Consider the following 16,100-nt stretch of genomic DNA (forward strand, 5'->3'; position numbering starts at 1 on the left):
TGCTCGCGGGGCCCTGCGGGTGCACTGGTCTCCCGGGGGTGTCTCTGAGGGCAGCCCCTCCCCGCGGGCGGTCTCTCCCGCCGAGCGGGCGGGCGGGCGGGCGGGGGCTGTCGCTGTCGGGCGGCCCCATGGCGCGGGTGCTGCGGGCCCTCAGCCGCCCGCCGCCGCCGGGACGGGTCCCGCTCGTCTCCCGGCGCGGCCGCAGCGACGCGGGGCTCCCCGCCGCCTACGAGGCCTGGCGGGAGCGGGCGGCCCGCGACCCCGCCGGATTTTGGGGGGAGGCGGCGCGGGGGGTGCTGCGCTGGGACAGCCCCTTCCACACCGCCAGCCAGCCGGGCCCGACCGCCGGTACCGCCCGGTGGTTCCTCGGCGGCCGCCTCAACGTCTCCGGTAAGGGCCCCGCATCCCCCCGGGGGATAACCCGAACCCGCCTCAGCCTCCGGGCGGCTTTCCCCTCGTCCTCAGAGCGGGGAAAAGATAAAACCACCGCGAGGATTTCGGTGGGGCGGTGCTCGGCGGGTGTTGGGAAATGCTGGGGAAAGGGGCTTGAAAATCCTTAATCCGGGAGGGGGTAACCCTCATCCTCTCGCCCTGGCTCCTGCGGGAGCCCTGCCGCGACCCCGAGGGACCGGCGGCCGGGCGCTGCTCGGGCCCCAGGTGCCCGTGAACGGGTGAGCCGGAGGGCTGGGGGCGGTGAGAATCCCGGGTTTTTTGACGGGTCAGAACCGCAGCTCCCTCTCTATCTTAAACGAGGAGCTCGGTCGTCTTCTCCAACTTCACCACGCAGAGGAAGGAAGAGTGAAATCTGCTGTGACAGCCCTCTGAGTTTCTTCCTGGCCGTATCTTCCGTGCTGTGGCTCAGCTTCAAGCAGTGGGAGTAAACCCCAGCCCCGTCTAGGGTACGACTTGGAGGTGAAGTCGTTAAACAGGGACGCGCGTCTCTTGCCTTCGTTTCCCGTTCCCGGGAGCGTGCTTGAATCACCAGCTCGGTCGTGCAGGAGCCGTAGCATTTCTGGTCACCTTTTTTTTTCGCAGAGGAGCAAGCCCTCCTCAGGCCTTCCAGAGACCGTAGGGCAGCGTCTCCTCCCGGGAGATGATTCCCAGCAGTGGCTCCCAAGTGGGTGGAGGTGTGTGACAGCCCTGCTTCCAGCACCCAGCAAGCAGGGGGGTTTTAGCCAGACTTGTGTTTTCATTGAGTCCTGTTGAAAGGAGGATCTTGGCTGAGCACGGAGACTCTCAGGGATCTGTTTCTCTCCTCTGTACAGTAGGATCAGCATCATCCGGATCCCGCTTGGGTCAGGTGTCTGAAATCCAGGTATTGCCGGGCCTGGTTTTAGATCATGTCTTGGGTCTGGTTCTTCAGCAGACACTAAATGCCACTTTGTTTTCTTTGCATAGGTAAAAAGAAATTGTAGACTTCTGGAACATAGATGCACAGTATTAAAGAGTTTTGCTGTTGCTGGTTTTCTTCTTTTAAAGCATGATGAAGATAGTAGCTGGCCACAGTGGCTGGTTTTCTGCTGGGAGGCTGCGGTTTTGTCCCTTTAATTCTCAGTTTGAACACTGGTTACAGAAACATGGCAACAGTTCAGGTCCCCAATCCAGAGCATCCTGTGTGCCCATCTCCCAACACAGCTGGACCACAGGCAGCCGAGGTATTGGCTGCTTTTTGCGTGGGGAGACCTCCGGTAGGATTTGGGGGAACCATGAGCTTCAGTGCTTCTGGGTTTATTGCACTGTTACTCCTGGCCAGGAGAATAACCCGACCAACTACCGCATTTCCAGCCAGAGCACTGGGTTCTCAGAAGTGTGTCTAACCAAAATGAATCATTTCCAAGCATTGCTGGGGAGGCAAGAAAACATATGGAGGAACCATTAGGGCATAGTAGTAAGGGGAAGGTCACTAAATTCCATTTTGTAAAATGAGCGAAAGGCTCTTGTAAGCCTCAGCTCAGGAAGGAAATAATAGCCTTTGGCTCTGGTTCACCTGCTGGTTCTTACTGGGCAAAGAGCTAAAGCTCTCACTTGGCTCAGCTGGGGCTTGGTGCAACAAATTCCCTCTGAAGGCTAGTACAGCTGCTCACGAGTAAGAAATGCTGCTTGGGCAACAAAGCCCGGTTAAGGTGATTTGCTGTAGTGTGGCGCAATACGTGGGGGTGTTGCTGCAATGAGCTGGGAGGTGGGAGTTGCTAAGGGTTGCGGACCAAGCTGCGGATCCAGTTACCTGCGGATGGACAGCAGAGGAACCCGAGGTCTAACTGCTGAAAGCATTCCCCATTAGAGCTTTTGTCCTCCCGTATCATATTAGGATGGCCTGAGAAATGGCTTTATCTCCTTTATAGTATTGCTGCACGAATTTACATGAAAAAGACTTTAAACATCTGAAGAACACTTTTTTGTTTTTTTTTTTTTTTGAGATTGACAGTTGTTCTTGTGATGAAATATGGTGAATTCTGGGGGGGAATTTCTCTCCCTCCGCACTTTTAGGGGCTCATTCCCACCCTCTGTGTGGTGGTACCAATCATCTGTGATCACAGGACAGCTGAAGCTGACTCCCCAGCTCCAGTTGACTTAAACTTCACAAACTGTGACAGCAATAGGCAGTTTTCATTGCACTTCATTTATCTAGAAAAATGAAATCCTTCCCCACCAGTATTAACATTTCCAGAAATATGATCTGAAACTCAGCAATTTTTTTAAGGGTTTTCTCTGAGTTACACAGCACGAGTGTGTGACTGGTTTTTAATAGTTGTCTGCTGAAATAAAGTAACTGCTTTTGAAAGGTTATGGAATACGCAAGCGTGGTTTAGACTTGGAATTAATACTTTACAAGGTTAGTCTTGTAACCATCAGGCAAGTTGCTACTGAACATGCGTGCAGATTTCTTGGGTGGATTCTCCTACAGTTTCTTCAGGGTGGGTGCTCTCCCTAAGTCCACTTGAGCACCTCGCGTAGTTGTTCAGGTATTGTCTACCTCAGGTTGTTGGATTGGAGAGATGCACCTTCAGAAGGTAATTCTATACCTTTAAGTTTTAGGAGGTATAGTACACAGCTTGAGACATGTTCATCTTTCCCAGATGTCTGGTAATGTGTAGATGTCTGTACTCTGTGAGTTTACCCTACATCATAGAGTTTTGGATATTTTCAGTTAGCGGAGATTCAGGTCTTCTGTGACACCCTGGAATAAAAACGTTTCACATGAGCTTTAATTAGAAAATTCAAACTATGCAGCGCTAAAAATGCAACCTGGGGAAGACGGTCTGTCAGATCTGTGTAGTGAAATTCTGCTCTGGGGAGCAAAACCATCGGAAGAGTGTCTTGTCTTTGTGCTTCTGGGAGCAGGGGAGAGATTTGGGCTGGTTTAAGCTTAGCCAGTGGAGCTAAGCTGAGCTGAATCAGCCGAGGCCTCTCGTGGGGATGCTATCTCTAAGGCAGCTGTACCAGTTAAGTGTAGTATTTGCATGCCACAGATATGACAAAGGACAGCTTTACCAGTGCTTACAAGTGATATCACTTCCAGTGTTACAAATGAGTGTGTGGCTAGCTAGCTAACAAGTGATGGTTCATCTTACTCTAGCTTGCTGTTATGCTTGACTAAGCCAAGTTTACAGAGCACTTTGCGTATTAAACTTTGTTTAAACCTCTGTTTTCTGACAGTAAATTGCTTGGATCAACATGTCGAAAAGTCTCCGAACAGAGTGGCTTTGATCTGGGAGAGGGATGAGCCTGGCACTGCAGTGCATGTCACGTACAGGTATGGCACCTTCTCACGACGCCTTGTGATGCCTGGCAAAGGGGTGGGGTGGGGAAGAGCTGCCGCTTTGGAATCCGACCTCTGTAAAACTGCTTTCTTCCAAGGTACTCCAGCACCTCGGACATACCGCTGCAGCAGCGTGGCTAGGTCGTGGTATCGTGATGAGAGAGCTCCTGAAAAAGGGAGGCATGTTCCCACCAAGAAATTACATTCTTCCCTTGGGTTCTTCATGGAGGGGGCTCCCTGATCTTAGACACCTGTGTAATAAACATGTTAGAGGGTGAGAGGGACAGTGGATGTAAGTTAGGGACAGCTGCTGAAAACTTCAGATTGAGATCTGGTGTCACCTTCTGGTTATGGCGTCAATCTGACTGTGGATTCCGTCTCTCTAAGTGGGGACTTTTAGAAGAGAAAAGCTTGTTTTTCCTCCCTGGCTTAGCTCGTTGGACATGGTCACGGGAAAATTTCTGCGAGCAGCTTTCGGTTTCAGCACAGCAGCAAATGTCTTGGTGCAAACACCTTGTGTTGACGGTCAATAGCATGATGCCGAGTCCTGGCTGGAGGGGATTTGAAGCTCCCTGTGTTCCTCTAACCCATCCTCAGTGCAGTTTGGAGCGACCTTGGGACTGCTCTGAGTGACACCGACTTGCAGTTGCCGCTATAGATTGTAGCGTTTGTTAGAATACGGCAGTTTTCAAGTGCATTTCTCTTGTCCCTGCCGTGTGCCCTCATTTAGCAGACAGACCTGCCTGCATCATCTGTCTCTAGTGAGAGTTAAAGGTTTCCCAGACTTGTGCGTTCCTCAGTGCATATTTTAGGGAGCCACATGTTTGATCTACTGGATCAGAAAGCAGAGGAGACATAGGAAGTCCTGGCATCTGGCTCTTTTACAAAATGTTTTCTGTAGCTTGTTGGAAGTTGGGATTCCTGGAGCTCATTGGGTCTAAATACGTTCTGGTGGTCTGGTTCACCTACAGAATTTATTAAAGCTCCTGAAAACATTATTCATTGGAATGAGGAAGCTGGTCAGCAGAGAGAAGTGGGTGTACAAATAGTTTTGAGAGGTTAGTGCTCTGTGCGACAGAAATAAACACTACCTGATATAAACCTGTGGAAAAAGTGGATTGGTTTTGATCTTGGTATTGCTATTTGGCAGGCTGTGTAGGCATGTTATGGTATAAATGTGCTGTAACCAACCTGGTAGCTTGGCTAAATGCTTTGAGTTTTGATTTTGCCATTCTGGTGGTAGAAAAGGAGATGGAATTGAAGGTTTCTCCCAGAGGTTGGGGTGGTGTCTGTACTTCTACCACTCTCTTCATGCCCCGGGTGTGAAACTTGGGGGTTCGTTTGGCGGTGGGAACTGTGCTCTGATTAACCTGAGAAGGAGAGCAGCCTGTCAGATAGCACAACCTCATTCAAGGCAACTCTAGCCTCCCTCTTAGACTGTGATACTTGAAACATGCTGAGCTGCTCCAGACCCTCAAACCATCTTCTCTGGAGATCTGAGAAGGCCTTTCAGAACAGCAACAGAACTAGTTTTTTCTTTGCCATGCCAGAATGTATTTGGAAGAAAGCACATTTTCAGCCTGTGGATTTATGATTGCTGTGGCTTGAAGACAAGTAACCCACATCTGAAAGCTGAATCCCTCTGTGCAGCGTTACAAAGATATGGCAACTAGCAACCAGAAGGAAGAACATCCAAGTGAAAGACAAGTTGGCAACATCTATTTTTGAACTTCTGCTTGTATCTGAGAGCCTTGTTCCTGTTTCTGCCTGATACTCTTGGTGAGATGTGACTACATTCAAGTGACACAGTTTCCCAAGAGACTTTGGTCATATGATGTTGTAAACAGGTCACTTGGTTCTCAGTTTATCTCATTAAGTCAGGAAAAGCTTTGTTGAAAACACTGATATTACGTGGGTGTGTACACAAGGAGAGAATCAAAAGTTTTGCCTTTTCTCTGATCTCCGGGCAGCATTTTTAAAGGTTTTAAATGGGGCAGTAAGGTTTTCCAAGAGGTGTTGGCACTGAACCTCCCTTTGAGGGTAAGCTTAGTTGAAAACTTTTTGCGGTAGCGTCTTGTTCTAGCTAGAAGTTTTGTGAATGAAAGCATATAAAGGTAAGAGGTGGTCCAGAAGCTGTGATGCTGGTTGAGTAATCTTTCGAGAGCCTTCTGTAGCAGTGTGGTCTCTGCATGCCAGCCTCGGTGCTAAACAGCCCCAGCCTAGAGAGGGAATGAGAGGGATGCTGGATATCAGGAGGAGCCAAGCTCTAGTGTTAGTGGCGGAGGAGACAGGCCCCTTTCCTTAGGATCTGGATGTGCTGTTAATGGGGCAGTGGCGTTAAAGTCGTGTGCTAGGGAGGTGGAGACTTTAATTTAGCCACTGCCTTATGGGTCGGCTTTGAGGAACATCCTGGGATCTCAGCTGGGATGTGTCCAGGGCTTACGTGCAGAGAAGTACAGCGCACTGGGTTTTTGCAGTAAGCTACTTTGCAAAGCTTGGTACTGTGGGCTGCTGCTGCTTCTAGGTAAGTCCTGGGTTGCACAAGGAAAGACTTGGATGCTGGTGCGGGGGCTCTCCCTTCTCCTCTGGGGAGCTGCGGCGGGGGAGAAGCAGCTGAGCGCCGGTTCCCGTCACAGCCTGTGGAGGAAGCAGGTGGCCGGGCAGGAAAAGGGCTGGAACAGGCTTCCTCCTCCCCGAGGAAGGGGAGAGCCTGGATCTGCGGGGCCTCTGCCGTGCGCTGGCAAGAAACACAGCTACCGTGGGAAGTGCTGCCCCAGCTTCATCATCGCTGGGAGAAGTAAGAGCCTCAGTTTGCCTCTGGTGCCCCGCTCAGTGCCGAGCTTGCAGCAGGGAAAGAGCCGCTGGACGCCAGCGACATCCCTACGCACGCGTGTCAGCGAGGTGGGTTGTGTTTATGCAGCTGAGTTCAAGTGCTCTGTGCTAGGAGAGGAATCCAAAGGTCTCCTTATTGGCAAAGATATACGAAGCCACGGGTGAGACATTTCAGTTTTGGTTGGATGGTGATCACTGCCCTTACAAGCTCAGTTGTGATGACCTTTTTCACTGATGAATTTTGTCCTGTCTCTCCAGCTGATGCAACTCAGCCCTTCAGGAAAAAAAAAGTTCCCTGACTCCTCTTGTGCTTTTTCCCCACTCTGAGTTTTATTTTTATCAAGTAGAAATTCAGCTAAGTGTCAAATTATCTCCAGTTTTGGATGAGAAGGCAGGAGATTTGCTTTTTTACTGCTTTGTGACAACAGGGCACGCAACCCTCCCGGGATTTGGTGGCTGCAGTCATCAAAGTGGCGACAGCTCATGGCAGTCTGTTATCAAGAGGTCTGGCTCTCTGGAGCTAAACCAGCATAAACTCATTGGTAGGGCAGTGGTGAAGCAGCAGTTAACCCACAGGAGCGTGCTGCTCTCAGCAGCCAGCTGAATTTATTGGCAGAAGGATCCAGTGTGGCTGGGAGTGTTTTGTCCAGCACTGTGGATGCTGTCAGGGCCCAGGAGCTTTGAAACCTTGCAGAGGAATTCCCCAATGCACTGCTGAGCCTGGGTTTTAAAGGGCACTATATTATCAAGTGCCTTATATAAGCAGGCAGATTGGTGGCTGGAGCTGTTGGGTTGCAGCCTCTCTAAGCTCAGCAACAGGGGATGGTAAGGACGGCAGCTAAAGTTATGCCAGACCTCCCCCTGTCCAACACGGGGGTTATTTATTCTCTCTCCTGTTCCCTTGTTTACCACTGTCTCTACAGTTGAGCCACCTGTGAGTCAGTGTTTCCTAGCACTGCAAAATCCGATGGGTATTGCCAAAGGGAGCTGTGCAAAGGAGCAGGCAGCAGTGGGTGCGAGCTAACCTGTTTTGGCAGTGGGTTGCAGGCTGGGTCTCCATGGAAGGCTTTTCATTTATGAAGAATCTCACTCTGGTGCAGAAAACGCTGCAGGCAGATGGAATGTTCAAAATGCAAGATACAAAGTAGGGAGAGGAAAGCAGAAGCTGAGGAGTCAGAAGTTAGGGTCCTAGGTAGCTTTTCGTGGGGTCCTAGGTTGGTGGGAGAGAAGTGGTTGGACATCTTTGTTAGCCACATCACATCGATGCCTTTAATAAACCAACAGATGGTGGTTCCTCGGCTTGAGCTGAAATGGCTGAAATGATATTAGAGAACACAGTGCAGACCACAGCTGGAAGGCGAGTGGGTGCTCAGCAGGCTGTGCAATGCTCGTTGACAGCAAACGCTTCTCCTTCTTTCCAGTGTTGGCTTCCTAAGTTGAAGTTGCAAGTGCATCTTGGCCAGGCTTTTGGCTTTCCCCCTCCAAGGCAGCTGAGGGACTTTTCACTTTCTCACTTGAAAAAGGTCACAAGGGGTTTTCCTTGCCTTGGGTTCAGGATGTCTGCAGGAAGGCTGGACAATTGGGCTTGGCTTAGCAATTGAACCTACAGCCAAAAATCCTCACATTGAGCTTTATGTTTTTTCAGTTATTCTCACTAAAGTGGAGAAACTGTTGAGTCTTCCTTTTGGTGAAAAAAGGAAACACATGTTTTCTCTATTTAGCAAAAGGTGAGGGAAATGGAGGGTTAAACCGAGGCACTGTCACAGAAGCTGCAGTACATTAGTGCAATAGGCTCGTGCATTATCCTCGTGGCCAGAACACTGACCCAGGAAGAAGAGATGGGTGTGAAGTCCCAGGGGACTTGGACCCACATCTCAATCGACAGTACCCACGGCACGATGATCACAGAGGTATAGAGGCAGGCTTTGAACTCCGCTGCTCGTCAGTGATTGATGTAGAGCAGCAGCTAGGAGGTGAGATATGAGAGATGCCCAGATCTGGGTTTCTTCGGGGTTTTTTGTTTTGTTTTACACTAACCTGTTTGGGGCATTTGACCTGATTTTTCAAATTGTTTCATCCTGATCCAAACTGTGGTTCCAGGAGATAAACTGGTCGCTGCAAGAAATACTCAACCCGGCTGTAGTGCTGAGACAGCAGAGAACATGGCTTGTGCTGAGCCTCCTAAACAGGCACTGTCAAAGCTGATACATGGCATCGAATATATTATGAAAATGTCTAGAAACACACTGCAGAAGTCTGCTTCCCAATGAAGGTCTTGATGCAGCCTTTTTGGATGTAAAAAGAACTGGCTTACTTTGTTTAGAAAGCTGCAGGCTGCCTTGCTGTGGCGAAAGATAGCATCGGACTTCTTGGAAAAATGTTTCTGCCAGGCGTCCGTAAAGTACATCAGCGAAATGCCAAGTGTTGGTGATGGGTTTTACAGGAGTCGTTCCAGACATTGAGTGATGGGCTTTGGAAACAGAGGCACCACTGTATCTGTGGAAGGATCTGGGAGAAACGTGGTCTGGTACTTTCTGAACAGAGACGCTGTAAAGATAGAGAAGTGTGTCTGTTAGATAAAACAGAAATACTGGCCTGAACAGTGATGTGCTGGAGGGCCAGCCTTGCAGGTCTTGTGCTTAGAGGTGATGCTGGGATAGTCGAGGAAATACCTGCATAAAGGGTGGTGAGCACCCTTCAGAAGAGAACAGTGTTAACGCTCAAATTCTTGTTCAAGGGCAAAAAGGGAGCACACCTTACACAGAGAGACCCAAGAGTTTATTCTCAATATAACCGAACCCTTAACATTCTAGTCTTATTAGTGAAGGTCTAATTATTACCGAAAGAAGGAAGGCCTGTTGGTTACCACTGACACTTTTGTCCTCTTGTCAGGTCCACATTTCTTTTACTGGTCGTTCACAGCATGGGGCCGCCAGTGCCAGCCTGTGCTCCATCTCTTGTTGTCCCACTCCTGTTCTCCTTCATGTCACGTCCTGTGCCTCCACTTCTAAAGGCCTCTTATCATATAAGGCCTGTATTTTTTTATACTACCTCATTATGTTACGGTTGTAAACCCATGACGGTAGCAGAAAAAAGATAAGCAGGAAAAAAAAAAAAAAAAAAAAGCCATAGTTACCCGATCAGTTAGAAGAATTGCTGTTACAAGTAAACCAGGTGGATCAAGGCTGCAGGTATGTCAGGAAGATCCTGGACAGAGCGAGCATCACAAGCTGCATTGCCAAGACCTTACAAACTCAGTACGAAGCCTGTGGCACGTTGCTTGCCACGGCAGTGCTGTGTTACAGGGCTACAGGGAAACAACAGGAGCAGACGGTTCTGTCCCTGGAAGGAGATGGTTTTCCAGCAGCTCGTGACCTGAACTAGCTACATGAAGAGCTTACTCCAAAGCTGGCCAAAATCATCAGAGTGAGGGTCAGGAGAGCAAACCCAAAGGCAGCTCTGTGATGGGGTGGTCATGATGAACATGAAGGGGGGGATTGATGTGCAGCCCAGCCTGTCCCTGCTCGTGTTTTGAGCTGGCCTTCTGCAGAGCTCTTGTGCATGGTATTTAAAGCCTGTCAGTGTGTTACCTCCACTGTGAGCAGGCATGCGCTGGGGTGAGATGTTGCTTCTCTCTGGTTTTGGAGGTGCAGGGTTGGGACGGGCAAATTCACGTGAAAACCACGTTCAGCAGCTATCTCCCCTCACACCTGCAGTACAGTGAATGGGTTGGACCTGTCCGCGTTTGCAGTTGAAAGAACATTTTCTGAAAGCAAGTCCAGAATCTCCCTTGTGTGTCATCATTTTTCCCCTTCCCTGCCTATGTTCATTAATGTGCCTACCATTTCCCTGGCTTGCTTTGTTTTAAAAGCACGTGCTATATATATATAGTTCTTCCTCTAGCGCAAATGGCCTCACCTCCTGGGTCCAACTTCCCTGTTTCTCAGCTCCACGCTGATACTTTACCCACTGGAGTGGCTTTCTGCTGCCTCTCTTCTTTGCTCTCAGCTCTTACGATCTGCTTTTGCAGAGGATCTGCAGACCGTTGCGCCATGAATTGACTTTGGAGTTTCTCAGCTGTGTGTTCGGAGGGGCTGGGCGCTTCCTCTCCTTGTGGCACATTCCAGGCTCCTCCAGTGGCTCTGCTGGGATCCTCCCGAGACCCCCTGTGTGCCCCACAGCTTCCTCCCTCTCGGGGGTGGTCCTGCCTGCCTCTGCTCTGCACTCTCTTCTTGGGTGGCTGCACTGAGATTATTTGGGGTGCAGGCAGGTGGGAATGCTGTGAGCATCGCTTCGGATTTTGCCTTTCTCCCTCTTGTTGTGGTTTGCAGAAGCAGTGCACGTCTGCTCGGAGCCTCTGGCCACCCTCTGCCCTTCGCTGTCAATGTGGGGCAGTGCTGGGCTTGGGGCCGGAGTTGCTCTTGGCTCTTCTAACCTGGGTGATGAAGGGACCGCAATGCCAAGCTTGGCAGCAGTAGCGGGGGGAGAGGGTGATGGCCGCGGTGTCCCCCTGCTCAGTTCAGTTAGGTCTGTCCCACCCAGTCCTGGGGGGCAGCAACCCTGCAGGGTGCTCTTTCCACCCTGAGGCATGTCTAGGTTAGTACTGGAAGTGTGTGACCTGCTGGCATGTACTAGTTGCCAATCCCTTAGCTAGCAAAACGTGCGTGAAGGAGCGAGGGAGTTGAAGGATTCCTGACACAGCATTTCTGCTGGCTCCCTTTCTTGAACTGGAGGGGAAGCTTGAGTTGCTGCTACAGGAGCCAGAGGGCACACCCGATGCTCAGGGATTTGTGGATTTCTTTGTTGGAGTTCATGGTTTCACCTTCTCTTTGTCTTTTTGTCTGTTCTCCCATGTGCTGCACAGCCTTCCTATCTTGGCCTGTCAGAGCACAGAGGGGAAGACAAAGCAAATAGGTCCAGGGATGCAGACTTGGTCCTTGCTGTCTATCAGCTGGCTCACACAGGCTCATTAAGCAAATGTTAATTTGGGTTAATCATAAAAAAAACCAATGAGAGCTTCTGCCATCACAGTCACCAAGTCCTGAATAAGCAAGGAGATCAAGGAGTTGCTCAGAAAGGATGCCCTAGCCAGCGCTCGCCTGGTATTTCTGTTCAGGAGAAGGAGGCAGCAGCTCTGAAAGCACTTGGGTGTTTTCCACCGCAGATAAGTGGGTTTTGTTTTGGTTTCTCACGGCTGCCTGTCTAGGGCTTGTTTCACTTCTTGTGCTCTGCAGTTGAGCAGCTTAGTTTTGTTTTGGCGCTTTATTGTTTACACACATTGAGATTTTTCTCTCCGCATTGAATGAATTCTGGACCAGAGAATGTGACCTTTTAGGACAAGGGACAAAAAGAAACGTTGGGTACACATGTTGAGATTTTTCTCTCCGCACTGGATGAATTCTGGACCAGAGAATGTGACCTTTTAGGACAAGGGACAAAAAGAAACGTTGGGTGCGGTGTCTCTGTGGTGGCAGCTCTTGCCAGCTCCTGCGAGAGAGCAGGCGCTGAGCATGTCTGGCCACCTCTCCGGGTTCCTGTGTTTCAGGAGTGGCCTATTTACTTGACGGGACAGGAATAGTCTTAAATAACACAAAGTCATGTGGCTGGGACTCAAGGCTCATTTTCCTTGTGTTCCAAACAATGGCAGGGAAGCGGTATCCCTGCAGCCGTGGCTGTATCTGTCTTCAAACTTTCTCTACGGCTCAGTCGCTTCACTGCCCTCAAAGTGCAGATGGAGTTTTCTCCTAAAGAAGTAAGGTGCCAAGTTATTCTCAGCCCATGGTTTTGTTATGACATTTCCAAAATGGAGCACTTGGGCTTTGCCTATTTCCAACTTGCTTTGGTTTAAAAAAAATCTGGTCCATCAAAAATTGGTGTAAACAATATTTCATGTTATTTGCAGCTTAGCCACCAGCTGAAAACTGTGTGTGTTTGTTTTTTCACAGCTATGGCCAGTTCTGGGAGTTAAGACTACATGGGTAGATTCATGCTGTACCGCATATTACGGAATGCAGACCCCCAAAATTCATTGGCTTGTTCACAGCTTTTGGAGTCCCTGGTGGCATAGCTTACAGATCCCTAGGGGCTCAGAGGTGACAGGTTGAAGGCGAGGAGGACAGGGAGTAGAAGATACCTCTCTCCTCTGGGCCTCAGTACTCAGCAGGTTCCCGAACCCAGAGGACAATTTTCATTCCTGGTGGACTCTGCGAGTCTTCTGCTCTGAGCTGGTGGCTGGCACTGGTAAGAGTCGCTCCGCTGCCCTCCTTCCTCAGTGTGAGCCGCTCACCCGGCAGTTTTCTGTCGTCTTCTCAAAGCCCTTCCACTGCAGGCACACAGAGCTGTTCAGTTCATGACAGCATCTTGCTCCCAGGCATGCCTGCAAGCCTGTTATCTCCTGTGCAGGTGTCAGAATAAGTGTACGTGCAGGTCCTAGCCCAGAAACGGCTTATTAATTCCTTAGAGAAACGTTTCTGCTATTAAATCAACATGTTGTGGCAGCGAGCCCTGTGAAAAGAGCCTTTCTGCCTGTTCTTGGTGTTCGTGAGTTTCTCTGTGCAAGAGTGGTTGTGGTTTTACTCGGAGCAGTATCTCTGCTCTGTGAGGCCGTTGCGCTCTGTGGCACGGCAGGGTGAGGCGATAACGGGGGACTCCGGGCTGCAGGTGATCCAGCTTTGATAAGAGTCTCGTAAAATCTGCCACTCGCACAAGTGTCTTGGGACTTCTCCTTTTCCTTCTTATGCATGCAAATGCATTGCTGAGCCTTGCAATTTAACTAGAAGCTACTAGTTGTGAGGCGCTTCCAGCATCTCCCCAACAGAAACGGTGCTGGGAGTCTTGGGACAATGCTTCCATTTCATCTTGTGTTTATCCCACTACTGTTTGCAGGAGCTTCTGACGGGGCCCCGTAGGTAACAAGTCACCAGGGATGGCTAAAACGGACACTGCCTTCTGGAGGCAGCAGGCTTGCTGCTTGCTCTGTCCTCACCGGGGCCCGGCAGCTCTGGGCAGCGCCCGTGGTTCTTGCTCGCTCGTTCTTCTGCAGCATGCGTGGCTCTCTGCCCCCCTTTTCTTCTCTCCCCCATGGCAGGAGCAGTCTGGCCCTCACCACAGCCCAGGCCACCCTCCTTTAGGATGCACGAGCTGGCGTGCCCTGTACGGCTGAGATGACAGGGTCCAGAGGGGATTGCGAGGCCTTGCTGGGTTCAAGTTCATCCTTCTTTTGCTCCCCCGTGTAAAACAGGCTGTGCGGTCACACGACAATGTTGCTTCTGTGCCACAGGGAACTTCTGGATCTGACTTGCCGTCTTGCCAACACCCTGAAGAAATATGGGATACAGAAAGGGGACAAAGTGGCCATCTATATGTCCGTGTCTCCCCTGTCTGTGGCGGCCATGCTGGCTTGCGCCAGGATTGGCGCCGTTCACACCGTGGTCTTCGCTGGATTCAGCGCAGAGTCCTTGGCTGGGAGGATCACGGACTGTAAGTAGATGCAAGACTGGGGAACAGACTCCTCTGGACAGTGCTCCAAGACATGCCCCAGTTCTGTGTTTTCTTGGCAGAAAGAGAAAAGGTCCGTTCTCAGCAGGTGGGACAGTTCACTCTCCTTTGGAAAGTAATGTGAAGAGACTTTTCTATAGTGGTAGATGCAGTATCGTCTGGCCTTAAAATACTTCATAAATTACGTAATATTCGGTCTGCGCTGGGTTGCTGCCAAGCAGCAGTGAAGCTGGAGGGAAAACCAGAACTGAGGAATGGGGCCTGATTTGTTCTTTCGCAGTATAATTGCACTGTTCCTTTGATATTCCTGCACAGTGCTAATTCCGCGGTCTTGATTGTGATACTGTGATTTATGTACAGCACAGTGATTTATGTAAACCACTGGAAGTGTTGGCAGCCTGCCCCCACTCCGTTTGCCGTTGCACCAACAGGCAGAGCTGTTCCTAGCGCTTGTAGTGTGATTAGGTAAAAAGTAATGCTGAAACTACCAGCACGACAGCAAAATAGCAAGTGGCCTGTGTCCTTGCAGTCACGTCAGTTTCTTTGACTAGTATGAGGGAAGAAGTCTTACAGCATTTTTCATGCTTTTTTTTCCTCCTGTTTTAGTGGAGGTAATCTACAGAGAGCAAGTACATGTTTTAGTTATCCCTCACATTTGGCCATTTGTGTGGAGGTGATGGGCTAAAGAGCCATTTCTCTGCGGCCACGGCTCTGTGATAATGTAGTGTGGTACAAATTGACGTGCTCTGCCAGAGTGCTGCTGTGTGCTGTGGATTCCATGAGGTTGCCCCTCGAGGTATGGGTGAGTTTCAGAAGGCTGCGTGCATCTTCAGAGCAGGGTAATGCCTCCAGAGGGGATGAGAGAGGGGCAGAGGTGCTTGTTCACTAAGGTTTCAGTGCATGAGCTGTTAGGCTAAAGCAGCAGCATTCACTGGAACACGGGTAAGTGGGAAGAAGTGGTTCTGCAGATTGGCTTTGCTAGGCAGGAATGGGGGCGTTTAAATTGCAGTGAGTGATACTTAGGCTAGATACTGAGCAGGACTTTCCCATGTTCCTGACAGGCATTGGAGTGGGCTGGTGGAGAGAGGGTGGAATAGCTGCCGGTGGAGTGTTTTAGGAAGATTGGACTGACAGCTGTCAGAAGTGCTTTAGCTGGCGTGGGAGAGGTGGACTAGATAACCTATGGAGGTTCCAGCTACCCCTAAGCTCAGTGGGTCTCAGGTTTTAAAGTGTTGTTGTCAGTGACATTGACTGGTTTTGACTGATAGAAGTTCTGTGTATTTGTCACACATGTTGTCCCACAGGTCATCCCCAGAAGTAATGAAAGTAGCGTGCATATACGAGCCTGGAAGACAGGTTGGTATGTCTGCTGATTCTTTCTCTTTTTAGCTGGCTGCAAGGCTGTTATCACCTACAACCAGGGAGTCAGGGGAGGCCGAATCATAGAGCTGAAGGCGACGGTGGATGAAGCTGTAAAGAACTGTCCAAGCATCAAACACGTCTTTGTGGCTCAGAGGACAGATAACAAGGTCCAGATGGGAGACCGTGATATTCCGCTTGAGGAGGTATGTTGGTGTTGGTAAACCTTGACTCTTTCCCCTGATGTTTCTTGTAGGATGTGATGTTTACTGTGCTGGGGGAGAGAAATACGGTGCGCTAATAAATGTAGGGAGCAGCTAACACGGATGTCGCCAAGAGACCCGGTGCAGGGCTGTTCAGAACACGTGCCTGAGGGTCCTGCTGAATGGGTAGGTGAGGCACGCTCTGGTATTTGGCTTTGGCCTTTGAGCTGCTGCAGGCTACGCTGGGCATCAGCAGCCAGGGAGGACCAGGCAGTCTTCATCCTCAAATGGATTGTCTGTGTTTACAGACTGCTAGGGTTGGGAGTCGAAGCAGCTCAATATATGTCTGATTCATCTCAGCACGGGCGGGGGGAATGTGCTCCCTTTTAGCAGTCTTGCAAACAGAGCAGAACTTTAAGGAATGAGTGTACCCTGAGACCCTGGGTGCC

The 16,100-nt window shown here is 50.2% G+C and overlaps 1 protein-coding gene across 1 annotated transcript in view; it reads left to right on the top strand.

Moving 5' to 3' along the window:
• ACSS1 (acyl-CoA synthetase short chain family member 1) overlaps window positions 1-16,100 on the top strand; it is a 45,192-nt gene that overhangs the window by 7,854 nt on the left and 21,238 nt on the right. Inside the window, exons 2-4 of the mRNA XM_042789606.1 lie at window positions 3,658-3,754; window positions 13,872-14,071; window positions 15,479-15,654. Coding sequence (XP_042645540.1) covers window positions 3,658-3,754; window positions 13,872-14,071; window positions 15,479-15,654 — 473 coding nt within the window. The remainder of the gene's footprint in view (window positions 1-3,657; window positions 3,755-13,871; window positions 14,072-15,478; window positions 15,655-16,100) is intronic.

The sequence above is a fragment of the Tyto alba genome, unplaced genomic scaffold, assembly GCF_018691265.1.
Source record: "Tyto alba isolate M040663 unplaced genomic scaffold, T.alba_DEE_v4.0 Super-Scaffold_16, whole genome shotgun sequence".
NCBI lineage: Eukaryota > Metazoa > Chordata > Aves > Strigiformes > Tytonidae > Tyto > Tyto alba.